The 22,910-nt window shown below is 56.1% G+C and overlaps 1 protein-coding gene across 8 annotated transcripts in view; it reads right to left on the minus strand.

The window, feature by feature from the left end:
* HDAC4 (histone deacetylase 4) overlaps positions 1-22,910 on the minus strand; it is a 291,684-nt gene that overhangs the window by 63,078 nt on the left and 205,696 nt on the right. For all 8 annotated transcript variants that reach the window (XM_059885255.1, XM_059885254.1, XM_059885252.1 and 5 more), the window contains 4 exons: positions 20,025-20,145; positions 13,590-13,711; positions 4,704-4,835; positions 692-804 (listed from right to left, as the gene is read on the minus strand). In XM_059885255.1, coding sequence (XP_059741238.1) covers positions 692-804; positions 4,704-4,835; positions 13,590-13,711; positions 20,025-20,145 — 488 coding nt within the window. The remainder of the gene's footprint in view (positions 1-691; positions 805-4,703; positions 4,836-13,589; positions 13,712-20,024; positions 20,146-22,910) is intronic.

Consider the following 22,910-nt stretch of genomic DNA (forward strand, 5'->3'; position numbering starts at 1 on the left):
AAAGACTGAAAATGGAGTGGACACGTGGGCCTGTGTACTCCAACCAAAGCCTTTCAGCCCTCTGGCGGGGCAGGACTCATTTCTAAACATTTAAGGAAGAGAGCAAATTACCGTGTTTGACAAATGACAGCCTCCTGTAAGTTGGAAGGAACTTAGAAAAAAAAAAAAAACCTCACAAGAACCTCCTAGTCAGGAGCACCATCCAAGCAGGAAGCACACGGCACAGCCGGCTCAGTCCCGGGAAGCGGGGTGTGCAGCTGGCTCCCCTTCCGGCCAGCACCCGCCCACCCCAGTCGAGTGGAAACTGGCCCTGTGCAGGGGCCACAGGGCTGGCACAAGGCAAGCGCTCCAGACACTTGTGGCATGAGCCAGAGGAGCAAAGTGAATAAGGAGGAAAATGAAAGCATGGAGTGAAGGCTCCGGAACATCGCCCTGACCCAGGTCTGGTCAAGGGTGTGGCCTCCCGCCAGCCCTGAGGTCCCCCCCTGGCTGGAACAGCCCCCGGGAGGGTTCTCCAGGAGCCACCTCTCAACCTGCAGCATAGCTGGGGTCTGACCGGCAGAGGTGAGGGGCACCGCCCCCCGTGGTCTGAGGCTCAGAGTTCCTGAGATGCCTCGGAGATGCTGCTCCGATGGTCAAGACGGAAGGGCGGCTGGACACCGCCCTGCGGACGAGCGCGCTGCGCACTGACCTCGGCTGGGATGCTGGGGACGGCGGGCGCGATCCCGTTCTCCGTGCTCACGTTCCCGGAGCTGTTGTTGGGCGAGCTGGGCGCGGAGCCTGGGGCACTGCTGCACGCCGAGTCTAGGAGGGAGAGACACTCGTGAGCCTGACCCGGGTCCCAGCGAGGACCCCGAGGTGTGAGCTGGGCTGGCCTCCCGCTGTGGCGGCCCTCTGTTCTGAGCTGGCCGACTGTGGAAAGGACGGGACCACGGTTCCCACCAGGGGCCATGGAGCTAATTCCCTGTTTCTGGCTGTGCTGTCAACTCGAGACCTTCACAAACCTGTGACCCCAGACGCGCCCCTGGAACCTTCTGAGCTGAACACATACTGTCAATTTTACTCCTCTTTGGTAAATGATCATAAACGCTAGAAAAACAAGCCCTGAATGATCGTTAATACTGTAACAACAAGAGAGGAGAAAGCACAGAGGCCAAATGCCTGTGAGCAGTGGAAGGTCAAGTACGCTGTGCTCATACGCAGCCTCCTCTGCCAACATCTGCTCTGAGCCAGTCCTCGAGTTTTTTAGACTTCCTGGGAAAAGCTCAGCTGGTGGCCTCTGTGACTGACCAGGTTACCTGACAACACATCCCGGACAGTCTCCAAGCAGCTGTGATGGCCTGTGTGGCTCCATCTCGCCCACCGTGGCCGGGGCTGAGGATGGAGCGTGTCCCACCCCGGTCCCCCCACCCTCACTGCTGAAGGAGCCACTACTGTTGTGTGTGCAAACACGCGACGGGAAGCCCCTCTGACTCTCTACGGTAACAGGAAGGTGTGTCTTGCGTTTTTGAGTTCTCGTCTGGCTCAATGGTGTCGAACACTGGCACCTCCAGGTACAGCCTCTCAGATGGAACCAGCCTGAACTGTCTGCCTTTCCCTCCCGAGTGTCTGCTTCCCTGGTAGCTCAGTTGGTAAAGAATCTGCCTGCAATGCAGGAGACCCCAGTTCAATTCCTGAGTCAGGAAGATCCTCTGGAGAAGGGCTAGGCTACCCACTCCAGTGTTCGTGGGCTTCCCTCGTGGCTCAGCTGGTAAAGAATCTGCCCGCAACGTGGGAGACCTGGGTTCGCTCCATGGGTTGGGAAGATCCCCTGGAGAAAGGAAAGGCTACCCACTCCAGTATTCTGGCCTGGAGAATTCTACGGACTGTATAGTCCATGTGGTCGCAAAGAGTCGGACATGACTGAGCGACTTTCACTTCACTGCCTGCCCCAAGTGCACTGACCGCAGGACCTCTGATGACTTAACATTCTACCCTGACCTGGACTTGCAGGCACGCGGAGGGGGAGCCTGGTCCATCTCCCAAAGCTGGACCCCAAAGGGGCTCAACAGGCATCTTCCAGGGCAAATCTTCTCTGCGCCCCCCTCCCCCCCGACACTGAGGCCCGGCCCAGGAGTGTGAGCCCATAGAGCTGCCAGTGGGGCCCAGAGGACTCTGAGACTTGGTTCCAGCTGAAGTCGGGGCAACAGTGAGGAGGCTGAGGGTGCCATGTGGATGGATGGCAGTGCCCACTCCCACAGGCCCAGCTCTCATGGAGAAGGAGACCCAATCCCAAGGGTAACATGCACGACCCCCTCCACCCAGGGGACCGTGAGCACTCGAATCCTCGCCACTGAGCAGCCGTCCCCTGGGAACACCCGGGCAGCAAGTGGCTCTGTCCACTTGAGGCCCCCCGGGACCCCCTCATCTCCCCCGTGCACAGATGGTGAACCCAGGCCCTGGTTCCCTACCCACCGGATCCAGAGCCTGGTCTCCACCAGGTTAAGTCGTGTTCACACATGCCTCCCTGAACGGGGGCAGCTGGGAAGGCCACCTGGGCTGGCAGGTGTCACAGGTCACATGTAAAGACAGGGCTGGCTCCCCCACCCCACCCCACCCCACCACAGCCATGCCCCTGCCTGGGCGCCCTCCCTGAAGTTAGCCTGCCCCCGGCTGCACAGAGCCTCACCTCCGGCCCTCCTTTAAACAGGCCCGTCCCAGCACGGTCGGCAGGTAAACCCTCCAGAGCGTGTGGGAAGCCAGGACATCTTTTGGGGGCAATAGAAATTATATGTGATCTCTCCAACTTTTCACCCATCTTCAGCTCAACAGTGTTTGGACTACTTTTTCACTCTACTTCAAGGTATCTGGTCTAAGAAAGTAAATATGAATGCATAATCACCATGGTATCGTTTGCATCCACACGGTGGAATATCATTAAAGGCTCCAGAGTGTTGTGACTAATATCGAGTGAAAAAGGAATCGAGTGTACACAGGGTACGTGCCAGACCCGCACAGAAAGGACTGGAAGGAAATACACTCAGAGGCTAACGGCATTCCTCTGGACAGGGTCAGAGGGGCCCTTCTCTTGTCTGCTCGCCCTGCCAGGCACAGCTCCGATGAGCGACGAGGCACACGCGGTGTGACGTGGCCACGCCCCTGACCCGTCACATGAGCGTCCGAGGGCCGCCACTGGCCGCGCCCTCACCGCCGTCCCTCCTGGCCTCCCGTTACAGGCCAGAGGAGCCGCGTCTGGGACGCCGTGGCCCTCTCCTCCCAGGACCCCAGGGGAGGGGACCCCACCCTGCCCAGAGCGCCTTATTTTCCCGTCTTCTGGAAAGCCAGCTCTGCTCAGAGCATTTTCCCCGCCCCAGCCCCCCGGGGCTGTGCTGGACCGGAAACCCACCCCCATCTCCGTGCCGCCTGCGCCCATCCTCCGAACTTCCCCTGGCCCAGGGGCCCCGCCACCCGCCTTTCCTGCTTCCCGCACGGCGCCCTCTCCCGGTGATGCTGCCCAGCTCCCAGCAGGCGCCGCAGGCCGTGTGCTCCCAGCCCCAGTGTGGCGCCCTGGTCTCTGGAGTCAGAGAGGAAGCTGCTGGGAGGCGAGGACGCAGCTCATCATTGCAGCGCCCAGCCTGGTCCTGACCTCACAGGCGGAGCCGCTGCCCCCCGAAGAGACTAGGCCTCGGTGGGGGGGGGGGGGGGGCACACGCGCCCTGCCTCTCGCGAGGCCCGAGTCTGCACGGAACCCGCGGTGAGGGGGGCCTGGTCTCTCTACCAGAACCACCGGGCCCCAGGCCCGTGGCCTCAGACCCGGCTCCAGGCAGGCTTCACCCTGGCCGCAGGGCAGGGCTGAGGGCGCTCAGCTCACCCCAGACTCCGTGCTCAGAACTAAGGGTGCGGGCGGGGGTGGGGGTGGGGTTAGGGGGACCGGCCCCTCCCACGGCGCCCAGGAGCCCCTCCTTCCTGGGGGGCGGCCCCGAGAGCCGCGGGTCTCCATCAAACCCTGTCCTTGGTGCACACGGGCCCTCCCGCCTGTTTCCAGGCCACCTGGGCAACCCCTCTGTGCTGTGATTCCAGGAACGGGGGCTGCGCGCCCTGTGCACGAGGGGTGCGCCCTCCGGAGGCGGGGAGCCCCTCGAGAGCGGGGCGTGCCCTTCTGACCGCACAGCCCCAGGAAGTGGGCTGTGTCCTCGGGACCACCAGGAAGGGCCTCGGCCTGGGGCCCGGTGGTTCTGGTAGAGAGTGTGGGTGTGCTTCCGCGCGCTGGCCACTAGGTGGGGGCCGAGAGCAGCGCGTGGACCCGGGCGAGGAGACTTCCAAGCTCCGGCCTCCTTCCCAGGAAGACTCTGCCGTTTAATGGGCAGGGGCAGGTAAGAGATCTGGGCTCACCACCCACAGGGCGGGAGCTGTTAAACAGCTCTAGAGAACCCTCCACTTAGAATCCCTGATCGTCTCCCGGGATGTCCAGGGGCCTGACTGCTCTCAGCTGCCCTGTAGGTCCAGGCTGGGGGCTGGACATGCTGCCCAGGAACAGGGCTCTGAGCGCCTCTGGGGGCCACCTGGGGCCCTCGGACTCAGTCCTGGGGGCTGGCACCGCCCCCGGGACTCGATGGCGGGGGAGATGGATGCGGAGAGATGCAGGCTTCCCTGCTAAAGGGAGAGCGTGCAGGCTGGCCTCTCTGAGACGGGCAGGTAGGAGGTGGGGTTTACACTCAAAGTACCTGTGACATCCAAGGGACGCTTTTTCAGAGCCGTGACCACTGGCCCATCTTTCCTGCGTAGCAGGGGGCTGCTCCGTCTCTCAGCCACTTTCTGCTTTAGCCTGGAGCGTAATTTCAGGTTGGGTTCAGAAGCTGCAGGAAAAGGAGACATCATTACCGGCAGGCAGACACAACTGGGGTCCAGGTGACTGGGGGTGCTTTACCACGACTTCTACATTACACACGTCCTCACTCACTGGCAAGTCAAAAATTCCCCCACGAGTGACGGCCCAGGCCGGCTGCCCACTCGGATCCCAGCCGCTGAGAGGTGCTAAGGCCAACCCACCTGATGAGAGGGTTAGCCACCTGCCTGCAGGTGAGGCCCGTTCCCCTCCGTGTCGCCTGATCCCCCAGCACAGGTGCTCCGGTTGCTTTTGGTAACAGCCTTGCTTGTGCGAATGGAGCCCTTTGCACACCTGCAGTGCTCTGGCCTCTGCACCCGGAGCCCAGACCACACCCTGGACCAATCCAGTCCCATGTCAGCGTGGCTGCCTTGGGAAGGGGGCATCCTCACTCAGCGGGGCCCTCCCTGTGGCCTCTGGACACCTGACTCTTAGCCCCACAGGCTGGCTGCTTGGGAGCCCGCAGCGGCGGTGAGCTCACCACCAGACTTCTGCCTTCGGAGGCTTTATGAGTTCATTCAAGCTTCCGTTACTTGTGGATCTGCTAACTGGCGAGTTTCTTTTACCTCTTGTTTTTGTTTGTAATCAGCAGCCCTGCTGGTTTTAATCTTTTTGGAACAGGAAGTTTGCAGCTCTCTAGAGCAACAAGCAACAGGATCTGAATTCCCCTCAGAGTTGGAAGTAAGCTGGCTGGGGTTATAAGAATGAGGCTGCGCGTGCATCTCACGGCCACTGCGACTCCATCCTCTGGGGAGCCTGGGGGCAGGGTCGGGGGTCCTGGCAGTGGGGTGACCCTGGGGGGCGCTGGGAGGTAAAGGCAGGTCCTGTGAGGAGGGAGGAACAGCCCGCCTGAAGGGTGCTTCCCAGAGAAATGAGGTGTGAGGTGCGAGCAAGGTGGCAGCCTCGCCAGATGCGCAGCCTGCTCCGGAGACCCCGATCCCAGGGGAGACGCTCTCTGCTCTGCAGAGTTTGTCTGGACGGCCAGGTTCCCCAGCAGGACGTTTGTGTCCAAAGAGGAAAAGGACCCGGTAACGGAACAGCCATCCCTGCCGGCGAGAGGACCCGTTTCTGTGTTTTTTAATATTTAATACTGTTTTCACATTTTTGAGAACTGGAGCTTCACGTTTCACTTATTTCTATTTCTACGCTGAGCTTCTTACTTTATCATTATTTGAAAAGAAAAAAAAAGCCCAGCTCCACCCGCTAGATTAACAGGCACAACCCCTCTTCCCGTAAGATATCAGCTGAGCCTGCACGAGGTTGCTACAGCCACGTGTCCGTCCTGGGGAGGAATCTGCCCGAGACCCAGGGAGGACAGCGCGGCCCTGGAGTGGGGGAGCGCGTGGCCCCCGCCCCAGTGTAGCGGGGCCCTGTCGGCGGCACCGAGGTTTGTCTGTGAGCAACACTGCCTGGTCCTGACGGGGGCGTCCCAGAAGGTCTCAGAGCTTCGGGGTCCCAAGGGTCAGCCTTGTGAGCAGGGTCAGGCTCTGGTCATTTGCAGGCTAAGACAAGGGCCTGAGAGCCCCGAAGGAAGGTGACTCTGGACCTAGCCACACTATCCATCACTCGGGGGCCAGGATAAAGGCATCTGCCAGCAGGCAAGGACTCCAGAGAGTCACATTCCACACACAGTTTCTCAGAAACCTCGGAGGAGCTGGACAACCACGACGGAGGAGGAGATGAGACACGGGAGCAGGTGGAGTCCAGGGAAGAGGCCGGGCCTCCCGGGAGGCCGTGAACGGCAGTCAGGGCCCAGAGCAGAGCCTCTGCACCGCCTGCCCTGGAGGACAGCCTCCTCCATCTGCCAAATCGTGGGGCTGAATTAAAAGCAGGGACAAGCAGACACCTGGAGCCGAGCTGATATTTTATAATAACTCCAAATGGAATACAACTTTAAAAAATTGTCCACTTGAAAGCTATATAATATTGTACATCAACTATCCTTCAATTTAAAAAACATAGGCAGACAGAAAACTCAGCAAATGAAACAAACCATCAACTTCAGGATAAAGGGCACTCACACACCAACAGGAATGCAGCCAAGGTCACGGGCGGTTTGTGTGTCCTTTCTGTGCACTGTACTCATGATTCAGGGCCGGGTGGGTGGGGCCAGCTGCTCCCGGAGGCAGCCTTGTGGGGCTCTGTGACTCATGGACATTTACTTACTCTGATAACAATAAAAAGAGAGCTCTAGAAAGACAAGGGCTTCCCTGGTGGCTCAGCTGGTAAAGGATCCGCCTGCAATGCGGGAGACCTGGGTTTGATCCCTGGGTTGGGAAGATCCCCTGGAGAAGGGTAAGGCTACCCACTCCAGTGTTCTGGCCTGGAGAATTCCATGGACTGTATAGTCTCTGGGGTTGCAAAGATTCGGACATGACTGAGCGACTTTTCTTCTTTTCTAGAAAGACAGAGGACAGGCTGGAATACAATTTTTGGTAGCATACGTGACAGACGCAGGATGGATATTAGCACGTAAAGCAACAAGAAAAAAAAACCGGCCGAGAGAAAAGCGTATGGGGGAGCTGCCACTGAACACCGACATTAGGGACCGTCCCTGCTGGTGTGGCGGCAGATGCTGGGCACAGGGGGCGCACGAGGAAGGCACAGCCTGGCCAGTATGCACGCTGCCAGGCACAGGGGCACGGGCCACGCTGGGCCCCGGGAGAGGCCCAGCGGCTCCGCGACGCAGCGCTCAGGTTTCTCCCGAGCAGGGCGATGGGCCGTAACAGACATGTACATCCCTGACGGGGACGGAACTGCTCTTTGAAAAGGCAGAGAGGTCACGGCTTCGGCACCCATCAGGCTGGCTGGGGTGACCCGGGGAGGCGTCGCGTGAGTGAAGGGGGACGAGGGCCTCTCACGAGTGGCGGGTACAGCACTGCAAGCTGGGCTTTGTCGGCTCTGCACACGCTTTCTAACTCAGGAGTGGATCCTGCAGAAAGAGTGACTGTAGGCCCCCACATATGAGGGCAGAACTAAACGCTAGAGAGCAGTTACCACCGCTACAACATTTGTAAATTGAGATAATGTAGGAAAGGTGTTGACCTTATGCGTTGAAATGGAGTGGTACCCCAGATATAACAGTAACTGAAAAGTGAAGCTACAGCGAAAGTGCAAAGCACGTGTTTTCTTGACAAAGAGACAGTCCACGGGCATCACTCGTGCACAGACACACATAACCCCCACACGCCGGCATAGACCACGTCTGCGCTGTAGGCACCAAACCAGACACAGGAGCTGCTTCCAGAGGTCACACACAGGATGCATACATCTGACCTATGTTTTAACTTGTCGGAATTCAGACTCAAGTTGAAGAAAGTAGGGAAAACCGCTAGACCATTCAGGTATGACCTAATTCAAATCCCTTATGATTATACAGTGGAAGTGACAAATAGATTCAAGGGATTAGATCTGATAGACAGAGTGCCTGAAGAACTCTGGACGGAGGTTTGTGAGATTGTACAGGAGGCAGTGATCAAGATCATCCCAAGAAAAAGACATGCAAAAAGGCAAAATGGTTGTCAGAGGAGGCCTTACAAATAGCGGAGAAAAGAAGATGCAAAAGGCAAAGGAGAAAAGGAAAGATATACCCATTAAATGCAGAGTTCCAAAGAATAGCAAGGAGAAATAAGAAAGCCTTCCTCACTGATCAATGCAAAGAAATAGAGGAAAACAATATAATGACAAAGACTAGAGATCTCTTCAAGAAAATCAGAGATACCAAGGGAACACTTCACAAAGATGGGCTCAATAAAGGACAGAAATGGTAGGGACCTAACAGAAGCAGAAGATATTAAGAAGAGGTGGCAAGAACACAGAGAAGAAATACACAAAAAAGATCTTCACGACCAAGATAATCACAATGGTGTGATCACTCACCTAGAGCCAGACATCCTGGAATGTGAAGTCAAGTGGGCCTTAGGAAGCATCACAACAAACAAAGCTAGTGGAGGTGATGGCATTCCAGTTGAGCTATTTCAAATCCTGAAAGATGATGCTGTGAAAGAGCTGCACTCAATATGCCAGCAAATTTGAAAAACTCAGCAGTGGCCACAGGACTGGAAAAGGTCAGTTTTCATTCCAATCCCAAAGAAAGGCAATGCCAAAGAATGTTCAAACTACCACACAATTGCACTCATCTCACATGCTAGTAAAGTAATGCTCAAAATTCTCCAAGCCAGGCTTCAGCAATATGTGAACGGTGAACTTCCAGATGTTCAAGCTGGATTTAGAAAAGGTAGAGGAACCAAAGATCAAATTGCCAATATCTGCTGGATCATCAAAAAAGCAAGAGAGTTCCAGAAAAACATCTACTTCTGCTTTATTTACTATGCCAAAGACTTTGAATGTGTGGATCACAACAAACTGGAAAATTCTTCAAGAGATGGGAATACCAGACCACCTGACCTGCCTCCTGAGAAATCTGCATGCAGGTCAGGAAGCAACAGTTAGAACTGGACATGGAACAACAGACTGGTTCCAAATTGGGAAAAGGAGTACGTCAAGGCTGTATATTGTCACCCTGCTTATTTAACTTCTATGCAGAGTACATCATGAGAAACGCTGGACTAGAAGAAACACAAGCTGGAATCAAGATTTCCGGGAGAAATATCAATAACCTCAGATATGCAGATGACACCACCCTTATGGCAGAAAGTGAAAAAGAACTATAGAGCTTCTTGATGAAAGTGAAAGAGGAGAGTGAAAAAGTTGGCTTAAAATTCAACATTCAGAAAACTCAGATCATGGCATCAGGTCCCATCACTTCATGGGAAATAGATGTGGAAACAGTGGAAACAGTGAGAGATGTTATTTTCTTGGGCTCCAAAATCACTGCAGATGGTGACTGCAGCCATGAAATTAAAAGATGCTTGGTCCTTGGGAGAAAAGTTATGACCAACCTAGATAGCATATTAAAAAGCAGAGACATTACTTTGCCACCAAAGGTCCATCTAGTCAAGGCTATGGTTTTTCCAGTGGTCATGTATGAATGTAAGAATTGAACTATAAAGAAAGCTGAGTGCCAAAGAATTGATGCTTTTGAACTGTGGTGTTGGAGAAGACTCTTGAGAGTCCCTTGGACTGCAAGGAGATCCAACCAGTCCATCCGAAAGGAAATCAACCCTGAATAGTCATTGGAAGGACTGATGCTGACGCTGAAGCTCCAATACTTTGGCCACCTGATGCGAAGAACCGAATGTGGAAAAAGACCCTGATGCTGGGAAAGATTGATGGCAGGAGGAGAAGGGGACGACAGAGCATGAGATAGTTGGATGGCATCACTGACTCGATGGACATGAGTTTGAGTAAGCTCCGGGATTTGGTGATGGACAGGGAGGCCTGGTGTGCTGCAGTCCATAGGGTTGCAAAGAGTCGGACACGACTGAGCGACTGAACCGAACTAATGCCTTCCTTTTGTGATTTTTTAATTAAAAAAAAAAAAAAAAAGGCACTCTCCATGGTGTTTACGACTGGCGTTTGCACCAATCGTTTCGATAGCGTATTTCAGGCGGCCGCCAAGCTCAGGTGCGAACAGGGCACATCTGGTCAAGATAAGACCAGGTCTCACTGGGCACTTCTCATGTGAAGAGGAGTCCAGGTTTGATGGACATCAACGTGTGAAGTGAGGTCCTTTTCCACACAGACACTGCCTAGTATTAATATTAACCACACGCGTCATCTCTGGAATTTTCTTTGGTAAAGCACACCAAAGCCTTTATGAAAACCCTCTGAATATATTCACACCCACTTTGCAACAAGCACAAAGTTGAGGGAAGACAGTAGTACACAAAAGCCCCCTGAGGGCTGGAAGCTTGGGCCGGCACGGCTGGAACTGCGGGTCAACCCCTTTCACCCCGCCCAGAAAGCTAAGTGCCTTATCCCATGCCAGGGCCGCAGGGCCTCTACTCCGACCGCCCCCCGAGCCCTGCCCAGAGCCACATGAAGCACACCCAGGCATAGCGGTGTGCAGTGCGGGCCATGCCCACAGCTGCCCAGGCTAGCAGGCTGCCCCCGGTCCACAAACCACATCAGAACCAGATGGACCGCGAGGTGACCCGCCCTTCCCAGACTGCAGAGAGGCGTGCCATGTGCGTCCCTGGTAACCTCGAGCCACGCTACTCACAGCTAAGATGAGTAGGAACGGGACGACTGCAGGGCGAGCTGTGCACACTCACTGACGTGTCACGGGGCCTCAGTGATCGGATACCCCGGCTCTCCGCCGGACACCACCCACCATCTCAGCCCAGGCAGGCCCTCCCTGGTGGCGGGGGCTGCGGAGGGGGACCCTGAGGCCCAGAGGCAGCCATCAGGCCAGGGCTTCTGAGCAAACCTGATGGGGGGCCTTGGTCCTCTCTGTTCTTTTGGGGTAAAAAGCCAGCCCTGCCCTCCACGGGCCAGGCCCCCTGCCCAGGGGCCCCACAGGTTCACCCTGGGCCTGGACTCTGCAGCTCCCCTCCTCCTTCAGGACTGGAGCATGTGGTCATTGGTGGCCTGTCGCCTGCCTGCCGCAAAGCTCAGGGCCGGGCACCTGGGGAACACCCGACCAGTGTGCTCCGTAACCACTGTGGAGACGCGCGGGGAGCCAGCCGTTGCCCAGGCTCGGGGCCCTGCCTGGGATTGAGCACACGTCCTCCTGACTAAGTGCCAGGAACCCCAGGGTCTGCAGCTTTCTGTCCTGTGACCTAGCAAGGCCTGAGCATGAGCGTCCGCCCGGGGGACAACAGCCCTGAGTCCGTAACAGACACACAGCTCCCGCAGACACTGACTCTGACCCCAGGGCCCAGAGAGGACCCCCTGGGGGCAGCTGTCACTGACACAGTGTCCTGAGGCTCACTCGCCCCAAGCTGCCTGTAAAGACGGAGGGAAGGTGGGTCACCATGGGATCAGCTGAGCAGGTGTGTCAGCTGCTCAGTCGTTCCCGACTCTTCATGGCCCCATGGACTGCAGCCCGCCAGGCTCCACCATCCATGGGATTCTCCAGGCAAGAATACTAGAGTGGGTTGCCAAGCCGTCCTCCAGGGGGTCTTCCCGGCCCAGGGATCGAACCCAAGTCTCCTGCAGTGCAGGCGGATTATTTACTGTCTGAGCCACCACGGAGCTGAATGCATAGAAAGATGTAAATTATTTAGAATTGGCAGCGACATGTGTTTGAAAATAGGTGCTTCGAGAATGACGCAGGATACCGTGCTGCACTTTGTTCCCCTAAGGGCTTTAAACTCTGCCCTGGAACCTTGGCCTTATTACTATTACTAATGTGCCAGGGTTGCCGTTTTAGAAGACAGTGCAAGCGCATCTCTACTGAGCTCCTCCGCAGTCCACGCAGCGTGGGGCGGTGCCTCTTTTCTGTCCTGGGGACGCGGGGCTGGGGGCGGCGCTGCTGATTATCACGCAGCTCAGGGCCACACGGAAGGTGGCTCTTCTCGGTGGCCAGGAGCTCTGTCCTTCATGTCCTCCCCCACCCATGGCTCCAGGGGCTGTGGGCACCACTCACCACACCCAGGGTGGGCACAAGTGCTGTGCGCTCAGCATACCCACTTTGGAGATGAGAAACTGAGGTCAGGAGAGCCTAGGGAATCTGTCGTGGAGCCCAGGGCTGCAAAGCAGGCGGGAGACACCCGCTGAGCTGCAGAACCACCAGCCACTCGCTCAGAGCCAGCCCCCCAGCTCCCTGGGTTCCACTCCCACCAGGCCCAGGCCTCCTGGGGCAGGCGCCTGGGGTCTCTCCTCGCACAGGGCCCCGTTTGACTGATGGCGGTGTGGCTGATCGCAGCGCCAGCTCCAGGACGGGGCGTGGAGGGCAGGCCTGGGGGTGGCTGGCCCGGATCCCGACAGACACCTCTTTCTGCGGAGCCTGCAGGCTCTCTAGGTGAGAGGCACGGCCCTTCTCGGCACACGACGGGGGACAACCACACACTCAAACTGGAGGGCAGAGGGCAGATGCCACACTCGCACATTCACCAATAAACTGTTGCCAGCCCACGCGGAACCCCAGCCACGCGTGCAGACGTCTCTCTGACCGGGCAAGGCTCTGTGGACCCCGCTGCCCACCAGGGTCCAGCTCTGGGACGGGGCCCCTCCTTCCTGCACCCAGGATGCGGGTCAAGTCCCCTGGTGCTGAGTGGAAGCGCCCCCTTCGCGTCCGGCTCCTGTTTGGGGCTGGTGACCCCACATCCTCTCTGGGGCACACTGCTTACAGGGGGCCCCCCGTCCTTAGGATGGGGTGGCAGGGGCCCCCAGCCCTGCTCCCTGTACCCCACCACTCGGGCGGAGAAGATGTTCCAAAGCTTCTCTGTCCGGAACTGACCAAAATCCTTTGAATGAAGACAAATTCATGTTTGTGGAAAAGCAGCTGCCGCACACCCCCACTCCATGAAGCACGGCATTCCCCTCGAGGGCCGGACTCCACCTGCCACCTCCAAGAGCAGAGCCCTGCCCTCCACAACCAGGAGGGTGGCCAGGCTTCCCGGGGCACAGCTTCGGGGAGAGGCTCGCTTCGCTGGCCCCTGCCCTTCTGAGCGCCCAGTGCAAGACCCAGGGATGCTTCGATTCTTCTTAAAAGCCACTGCCCGCTTACAGAGTCACTGCTGGACAGAGTCCAGGGGTCCTGTGCACCTCGCTTGTGTCTAAACATCCTTCTTCTGGCTTGTGACAGAGAGGCCGATGTCACCCTGAGGACCCCCTGGTGGGCCACCAACCCCCACCCCCGCAGCGGCTCCGCACCCACCTGTCTTTCTGAGGGGGAAGTCGTCTTTGGCGTCATACATGCCCAGGACTGGGTGGTTGTAGGAGGCTGACGCCCCGCTCTGGGGCGGGGAGCTCTGGTCCAGCGAGCTGTGCTGCGTCTTCCTGGAGAGAAAGGGGGGGACAGAGGCTGAGTGACCCTCGGGGACCCGGAGCCACGGTCGTGCAGGGAGAGCACCCCTGGGCGCCCATGCGGGTGGTTCTCCCTTTGACGCGTGGGCCCGGCTCGACAGCCGGCCTGCTGGGCAGCCTGGCTTCCTCCCAGGGCAGGACTGAAACGATGATACAAGGCCGCCTGTGAGCCTGTGAACCCGGCCGCCTGCAGTCTCCCCTGGGCCTGTGGGGCTGAGGACAGGCGGCCTGTGGGGCTGCACGCTTGGTCCAATCCCTGGGCTCTGCCCAGCCCCCTCGCTCTTGGGGTCTCCTGGCCTGGCAGGCCTCAGGCTGAGGGGGGTGTTACCCCCGGCCACCGAGGGGCCCGTCCTCAGGACGCAGAGGGAGATGGGGGGCTCCAGGTGCAAGGAACACAGCTGTGGTTGGAGGCGGCAGAGACCTGGCCGGGGCCCGTAGGGACAGTGCTGGCGGCCTCTGGGTCCTGGAGGGCAGGGGCCACGTGGGGACTGTCCCCCTCTCGGGGACGGTCTCCCCGGCCATCTCCCCTCCCCGGGGGAGGCGGGGGTCGGCGGCACCCTGGGCCCCGGGAGCTGATCCCGGGAAATTTGCTTCCTTTGTGAGTTGGCGGACACAGCCCCAAACGGAATGACGGGCAGGGCGCTGCCACAGGCGGCGCAAGGTGGGCTCAGGCCTCAGGAGGGGGTGCTGGTCGCGCTGGCGACGACCGTCTGCAAACGTGCTGCGTCTCGCTGGCAACACTGAAGGTGTAATGAATTCCAAGAGTCTGTACACGGTGTAATCTCTTAATGACTTGAAACAAATTAGCCAACTTACTTATTTGGAATTTGTTAGACTATTTATTTGCATACACAGCACTCCACGTCCCCACGCACCTGGTGTTGTTTGAATTGAGAACGTGAGCACTTAAACGCTTACAGGTGGATGTTTAAATATTTGAGAGCGCAAACGGGTGCAAAGAACACGGTGGTCACGGAGCTGGATCCGAGGATGCCTGCAGGCAGGCCACAGCGGGTGCTCAGATCCCTGGGACAGGCCTGCTGCCCGCTTGCAGCCCCACCGCCCCCAGGACGCATGTTGGGGGCCAGGGCTGCAGGCTGGACTGGCCACGCTCATGCCGGCTGTGCCCTCACCGCATCAGACTGCCAGGCCTCACTCGGGGGTCCGGCCTGGCACGACCCCACGGAAGGTCTGAGGGCATCTCTCTACCCGACTTCTCCAGGCCAGAGCCTGCAGGGAGTGCGGCCTCGGTGGCCCCAAACCGCGCCGTCACTGCCGGGGTCTAAGCTGGGAGAGAGTTCACTTTCTCCTTCGTGAGAAACATGGAAAGGCCGGTGTGTGTGTTACGTAATCTTAAAACATGGATAATCACGATTAATGATAATCACTGCTGTCATTAGACTCTGATGATGGACTTTGCAGTTAAGCCAGAAGTACATTCAGTGTAACATCTAGCAGATTTTCTCCTGTCTTGATCTCGAGACGCCATCAGTATTCAAACCCTCCCTCCCGTCTGGCCCTGACCTGGAGGAGCACAGGCAGGGTCTGGCCCCCGAGCCACTGTTCCACGCCGTCTGAGAGGGCACTTGGGCCCGGGGCAGCGGCCAGGCTGACCCAGCGGAGCCGGACCCCACTGGTGCCCGCGAGGATGGAGCCAGACTTCATAGCAGCCAGGCTTCCCCAGGCCTCCAAACACCATGCAAAACGGAGAAAAACCAGCTCATCGCTAGAGGCCGAGGTCTCCCAGGGAGCAGTGGCCACCGGCCCTCCTGTGGGACCCGGCCCTCGTCACAGAGCCCAGGGCTCACACGCACCACAGCGGGCGACGGCCGGGGGTGTGAGTGAGGGCAAGGCCTGTCCTCGTCTGCAGGGGCACGTGCACGCTCACCCCACGCTCACATGCAATCAGTGCACAGGCACACACTCACACACACACAGACACACACACACACACTACACACACAGACATACACACCACACACACACACTATACACACAGATACACCTCACACACATACCACACGCACACACAGACACACCACACAGACAAAGACACACACACACACACAGACATACACTCCACACACACACTATACACAGATACACCTCACACACATACCACACACACACACAAACTACACACACAGACACACAGACACACAAGAGACACATACAGACACAGATACCACACACACAGACATACACACCACACACACTATACACACAGATACACCTCATACACATACTACACGCACACACAGACACACACACCACACAGACACACACAGACCACACATACACATCCCTTATACCCGGAGGCGGAACGTGAGGAGCTGCTCTTCTAACTCAGCTCCAACCAGAATCACCGTCCAGGTGTTCGACCTGACCTTCCAGCGGGAGGAAGAGCCTGGGGTAGCTCTGCTGTGATCCTGGCTGACGGAAGGGGCACCGAGTCTTAAAGACCATCAGTCCTCAGTGAAGAAGATGGAAGACAAACACGCCTGCCTTTTCTTTCTAAACACTGCTCTGACCATGATACGGAATGAAGCCGAACACAAACTCTGCCATTTACCAAGTGATTTAGTAGATTTAGCCATTTAACTAAATTCTACCAACAACTGGCCTTTCCCATGACCTCAGATTGATGCAGGTGAATGCCATTTGTAACTGCTCACACCAGCACCGTCCAACAGGAGTAATACAGGCTGTGTGTGCGATTTAAAATTCTCTCTTGGCCACGTGAGCAGGAACAAAAAGAAAGCAGTGAAATTACGTTCAGTGTTCTTAACCCAATACACCCCAATCCTATCATTGCAACTAAAAAGTGTCAAGGACATAGTTCTCGTTTTTTTCACATCCGGCACGTCTGATGTTCACAGCTTGTCTCCATCTGAACAGTCCATTTCGATGCCCCGGAGCCCATGTGGCTGGCGGCTACTGCGATGGGCAGCACATCTCCTCTGGTAAGCCTAATGCTGGGGGTTCTGACCCAGGTACACCATAGAACCACGCCACTAAGGACAGAAAACAGTCACCTCCACGGGAAGGCCCTCTGCCCCCGCCCCGGTCACGGCCACCTGGCTTCCTGTTCCTACAGACTGGTTGTGACGACTCTAGGACCACATGCAAACGGCATCTCAAGGCACAGACTCTGCATCTTCTCCGAAGCCTAATGTTTCTAGGTGTGGGCAGGCTGCCCTGGGCCTTGCTGAGCAGATGAGAAAGCAGGTGCCCGTGTTGCCATCACCTGCTGGCAGACACTCAGCTACTTCCATGCTTTGGAGACAATGAGCAGAACTGCTGTGACCATCAGAACACAAGTCACTGCCCGGATGGAAGACCTCACCTGTTCTTAGGGAAACACCTAGGAGAATGGGTCATGGGTCACGGAGTGGGCGTATGGGCAAGAATACTGGAGTGGGTTGCCATTTCCTCCTCCACGGGAATCTTCCTGACCCAGGGATCGAACCTTTGTCTCTTGCATCTCCTGGCAGGTGGATTCTTTACAGTTGAGCCATCCGGAAAGCCGGCAATCGGTTTGTTCAATTTCAGCCATCCCTGTGTGTGAGGGGACATCTTGCTGTGCACTGCATTTCTGGGGTGACTAATGATCTTCGTGAAATTACTGACCATTTGCTTCTTATTTTGTGAGGTAATCAGTTCAGTCACTCAGTCGTGTCCAACTCTTTGTGACCCCATGGATTGAAGCACGCCAGGCTTCCCTGTCCATCACCAACTCCTGGAGCTTGCTCCAACTCATTGTGAGGTATTGGCTCATGTCTTTTGCCTATATTTTTTCAGTAGGTGCTTGTCTTTTTGTTATTGAGTTGTGAAGTGAAGTGTTCCTCGCTCAGTTGTGTCTGATTCTTTGTGCTCCCAAGGACTGTAGCCTGCCATGCTCCTCTGTCCATGGAATTTTCCAGGCAAGAATACTAGAATGGGTTGCCATTCCCTTCAGGGCATCTTCCCAACCCAGGGATCAAACCTGGGTCTCCTGCTTTGCAGGCAGATTCTTTACCATCTGAGCCACCAGGGAAGCTCTTTGAGTTGTAGGGCTTCTTTATATATTTTGGATCAAGGGCTCAGTTGCTCACATTCATTGTGAATATTTTGTTTCTGTCTGTGCCTTGCCTTTTTATTTTCTTAAGGGTGCCTTTCAAAGGATGAAAGTATTAAGTTTTGATTAAGTTTACATTTTTGGTTTATAGTTGATGATTTTGGTGTTCAAAGATCTCCTTGCTTACCTCTTCACCAACGTCATGAAAACTTTCTCCTACATTTTATTCTGGAAGTTTTAACAATGCAGCTTTTATGTTCAGGTCCATGACACCTGAGCTGACCATCAGGGGTGGAGTGAAGCTGGAGCCCAGGTGAGGTCTTTCTCTATAAAGACGGGTTTCCCATCTTGCCATCATGCAGCAAATGAACATGATCCACGATTTGGTTTGCTTTGTGTGACTCATCAAGAAGCCTACCAAGTCCAGGGCAAACAGGCCCATTCCCTCTGACTCCACTGAGGCGAGTCCTTCTCCCACTGCAGCGGGCATGGCCCCGTCCCCTGGGAAAGAGGGATCTCCCCACCAAGCACTGGACCAGGGCAAGCAAGCCTCCTCCGAGTCTGGGTCACCCTGCTCACCGTGCCCCCAGGCCCAGCCTGCGTGTCCCCGCCTCTCCCTTCCAGTTCCCAGGTGCTCCTTGCTGACCCCCCTCCCCAGCAGCCCCCAGCACAGCCCGTGGACTCTGTCCTCCTCTTTACATGCATCTATTCCTGGAGACTGGACGCCCCACCTCTCCACTCACGGGGCTCCTGACACCCCAGTCTTCCCTTCGCATCCCTCTGGCCACCATCCATGGACTCCGGCATGGTCAGCCACGCCCCTCCTCCCACCACAACCTCCTCTGGGCCCACGGCGTTCTTACGCTGCTCCTGAAGGCCCCTGCTGCTCTCAGAGCAGGGCCTCTGCTGAAAAGCTTCCTGGCCTGCAGATCACATCACCTCCCCCGAGGGAGGATCCAGAAGCACTGCCCACCTTTACCCGACAGGCTACTTCTGGGGGTCCTGGACCCCCCCAAGCCCACTCAGCTTCTCTTCCTGCCCTGCCCAACCTACTACAGTGCAAGGCATTTTCCTGGTAATCCCCCTACAAAGGAGGACGACAGAGCCTTCCCAGCACAAACCCAGGGGGCGGTCACTAGTGGGGAGACGACAGATCAGTGCCGCATCATGGGGCCCCCAGGAGCACGGCCCCAGGACTGTCCACGGGCCCCAGTGCCCAGTGCTCAGGGCACGTGGCCGCCATGCGCGGCTCTTCAGGGTGGCCGCTGCCATCGTGGCTGTGGGTGGGTGGTGGCGCTGCTGAGCCCACAGCCGGAGGGTGTGGGTGTAGCCGGAGTGGCCGTGCGGTGCGGGGGCTGCTGACACTCAGAGTGGAGATGGCTTCAGAACCAAAACGCCCTTTAGGCCGAATCTACTGAAACAAACACGTTCATTTCAATGCGATCTGGTGGCATGTTAGCAAGACTGTTGTCCATCTCAGGCATCCAGGAAGAGCTAAGCTTTCCTCCCGTGAATGAATGATAATCCCATTTTTATTTATGAAAACTGCCCGATGAGGCTTCTTCCAGGACAGAATCACCCTTGACAGGAGAAGCAAATGATATCAAAGGAAAAAACCGTGGGGCACCCCGGACTATGGTCTGAAGCCACAGAACTTGTCACTGCACTTCCAGCTCGGCCTGGGTTGGTGGCCAGCCCCTCAGAGCCACACGCAGGCCCAGAGGAAAGACCCAACACAGAGCAATCCCACCACCAAATTCAAGTCCTCTGTGCCAGGCTCGTCAGCCTCTGAGCATGAACAGGCACTTTGTGGTCTCTGTCAGTTACACAGGCTCTGGGAGGGATTCTTAGTATAAAAACAGTAAAAAGACCACAGGTGCTTTTGACTTGACCAGTAATCAGTAACACATTGGGCAGGATTCAGTAGGTGCATATGGACGATGTAGACCAGAGTTCCGGTTTAACAGGTGCCTTTTGTGGCCAAAAATCGCATGAGAAGCCAAGAATATGGTCAGACACCCGCCCCACAAGTTTCCCTTTAATGTTTGTTTAAAGAGCGGCCCTCTCTGCATCTGGACAAGAGCCATGTGTCCTGACCACTGGACCACTCGGGTCTGAGCGCGTCTGCTGCTGGCTCAGGGAGCATCTAATCCCACGCCATCCCAGGTGGAGAACCGAGCGCCCCTCCGGTCTCCCACGGACCCCGTGTGCCCGGGGCCCTCCACTTACCCGTACCAGTAGCGAGGGTCGCTGGACATGCAGTGGTTCAGGTTCCGGTGAGCCAGGGCCTTCTTTTTATTGAGGACAAACTCCTGCAGCTTCATCTTCACTTCCGTGCTGGCCACGGCGCCTGGTGCGGGAGAGAGCGGGGCCGGGTGACTGGAGGCTCTAGCCCAGGGCCCCCTGCATCACATGCAGGAAAAGGCAGGACAGTGATGGGCAGGGGTGGTTCCCACTCAGGATGCTGCTGATACCAGAGAGCATCTCGTGGGAAAGAGGGGGATCAAGGGGTTGAAGGGAGAGAGCTTCTTCCCAGGAACATTTTATACAACTGCATTTTCATTTAAAGTGCAGACGGAATCAGCACGAAGACCCAGGGCTACCTAACACAAATCCTCTACAGAAGGAAGTTCGAATGGTCTTTCATAAGAGGAGGGCCTGAGCTAGCAGTGCAGCTGTGTGGCCTTTCTTTCGCTGCAGCAAAGAGAGGCCGAGCCTCAGAAGAGGTTTTGTGCCAACTGAAGAGCCATGTCTGAGATAGGGACGAGAGTGACAGCGATGTGGCCCACCTCGCGGGGAGTGGGCAAGGCAAGGGCAGCGGGCAGGGCAGCCGGGGGCCTGGCCAGGCCTGCCAGAGGGACAGTCCTGCTCTTTCCAGCCTACAGCTACCTCCTGAGGTAAGCGTGTCTCACCAAGCGGGACAAGGCTGAAATCTTGTGTTGTGTGCTTTTCTGGTAGTGGTGGCGGTTGTTCACAGCCCCGTTAAAGATAACCGGCAAACTGGGGAAAAGACACTAATAAAGGCCAAAGCCACCACCCTGTCTCAGGGGCCACTGGCATCTGATCTGACCTCCTCAGAGCTGCAGTGAGACACCAGGGCACGTGGGATCCATCCATCAGAAACACGGTGTCGTCCCTGTGGTCCACAGAATGCAAACAGCATTTGCAATGGTGGGAAAATGCTTCACGAGGTGAGCAAAGCCCAGTTCAGAAAACCCGTTCCCGATTGGGAGACGGTTTCAGACATTTCCTTTTGTTTTTGTTAGAAACGACGTTGGCCAACATTTATGAGTAAATATCACCTGCCCACCGCCTTCCCCCAGCGGCTCAGACGGTAAAGGCTGCCTGCAGTGCTGGGGCAGACGCAGGTTCCACCCCTGGGTCAGGAAGACCCCCGGAGAAGGAAACGGCAGCCCACTCCAGTATTCTCTATGGAGAATCCCACGGACAGAGCCTGTCAGGCTACAGTTCATGGGCCACAAAGAGTCGGACATGCCTGAGCAACTAACGCTTGTCATCCCCCACATGTAGGATTATTTCCACAGAAGAGATGAACAGAGCAGCTATGAACAACAAAACAACATTAGAACTCTTGAAGAATCTACGTTGTTTTCCAAAATGTCTCTATACAATGACCACCACATGCCACAGACCAGGAGCCAACGTTTCCCTATCAGTACTCGAGAGTACCAGCTAACCCGTGTTTCTATCTGTAATAGTACTCAAGAGTACCACCTGACTCGTAGTCTTTATTAGCACTCAGGAGTACTACCTCACCTTGTGCCTCTATCAGGAGTTGGGAGTACCACCTGACCTTGAGTGTCCATGAGTACTCGGAGTACCACGTGACCCTTGTCTCGATCAGTACTTGGGAGTACCACCTGACCGTGTGTCTCCATCATACTCCAGGGTACCACCTAATCTTTGTTTCTATCTATAACGGTACTCTGGAGTACCACCTGACCTTGAGTATCCATGAGTACTCTGAGTACCATGTGACCCTTGTCTCGGTCAGTACTTGGGAGTACCACCTGACCGTGTGTCTCCATCATACTCCAGGGTACCACCTAATCTTTGTTTCTATCTATAACGGTACTCTGGAGTACCACCTGACCTTGAGTATCCATGAGTACTCGGAGTACCACGTGACCCTTGTCTCGATCAGTACTTGGGAGTACCACCTGACCGTGTGTCTCCATTGTACTCCAGGGTACCACCTAATCTTTGTTTCTATCTATAACAGTACTCTGGAGTACCACCTGACCTTGAGTATCCATGAGTACTCGGAGTACCATGTGACCCTTGTCTCGGTCAGTACTTGGGAGTACCACCTGACCGTGTGTCTCCATCGTACTCCAGGGTACCACCTAATCTTTGTTTCTATCTATAACGGTACTCTGGAGTACCACCTGACCTTGAGTATCCATGAGTACTCGGAGTACCACGTGACCCTTGTCTCGATCAGTACTTGGGAGTACCACCTGACCGTGTGTCTCCATTGTACTCCAGGGTACCACCTAATCTTTGTTTCTATCTATACAGTATCTGGATACCACTGACCTTGAGTATCCATATACTCGGAGTACCATGTACCTGTCTCGTCAGTACTGGAGTACCACCCACTGGCTACTCAGGAGGGATCAGTACTCGGAGTACCACTGACCCTTGTCTCGATCAGTACTTGGAGTACCACCTGACTGTGTTCTCCATCGTACTCCAGGGCACCACCTAATCTTTGTTTCTATCTATAACGGTACTCTGGAGTACCACCTGACCTTGAGTGTCCATCAGTACTCTGAGTACCATGTGATCCTTGTCTCGATCAGTACTTGGGAGTACCACCTGACCCGGCATCTCTACAGTACTCAGGGAGTACCATTCGACCCTATCTACCAATACTTGGGGGTGCCACCTGACTCTGAGTTTCTATCAGTACTCAGGAGTACCACCTGACCTTGAGTACCCATCAATACTAGGCTGTACCAACTGATCCTTGTCTATCAGTACTCAGGAATACCACTTGGCCTTTCGATTAGTACTCGCATGTACCACTTGACCCCATGTCTCTATAACAGTACCGAAGAGTACCACCTGATCCTTGTCTGTCAGTATTCT

The sequence above is a fragment of the Bos taurus genome, chromosome 3 (assembly GCF_002263795.3).
Source record: "Bos taurus isolate L1 Dominette 01449 registration number 42190680 breed Hereford chromosome 3, ARS-UCD2.0, whole genome shotgun sequence".
Classification (NCBI taxonomy): Eukaryota; Metazoa; Chordata; class Mammalia; order Artiodactyla; family Bovidae; genus Bos; species Bos taurus.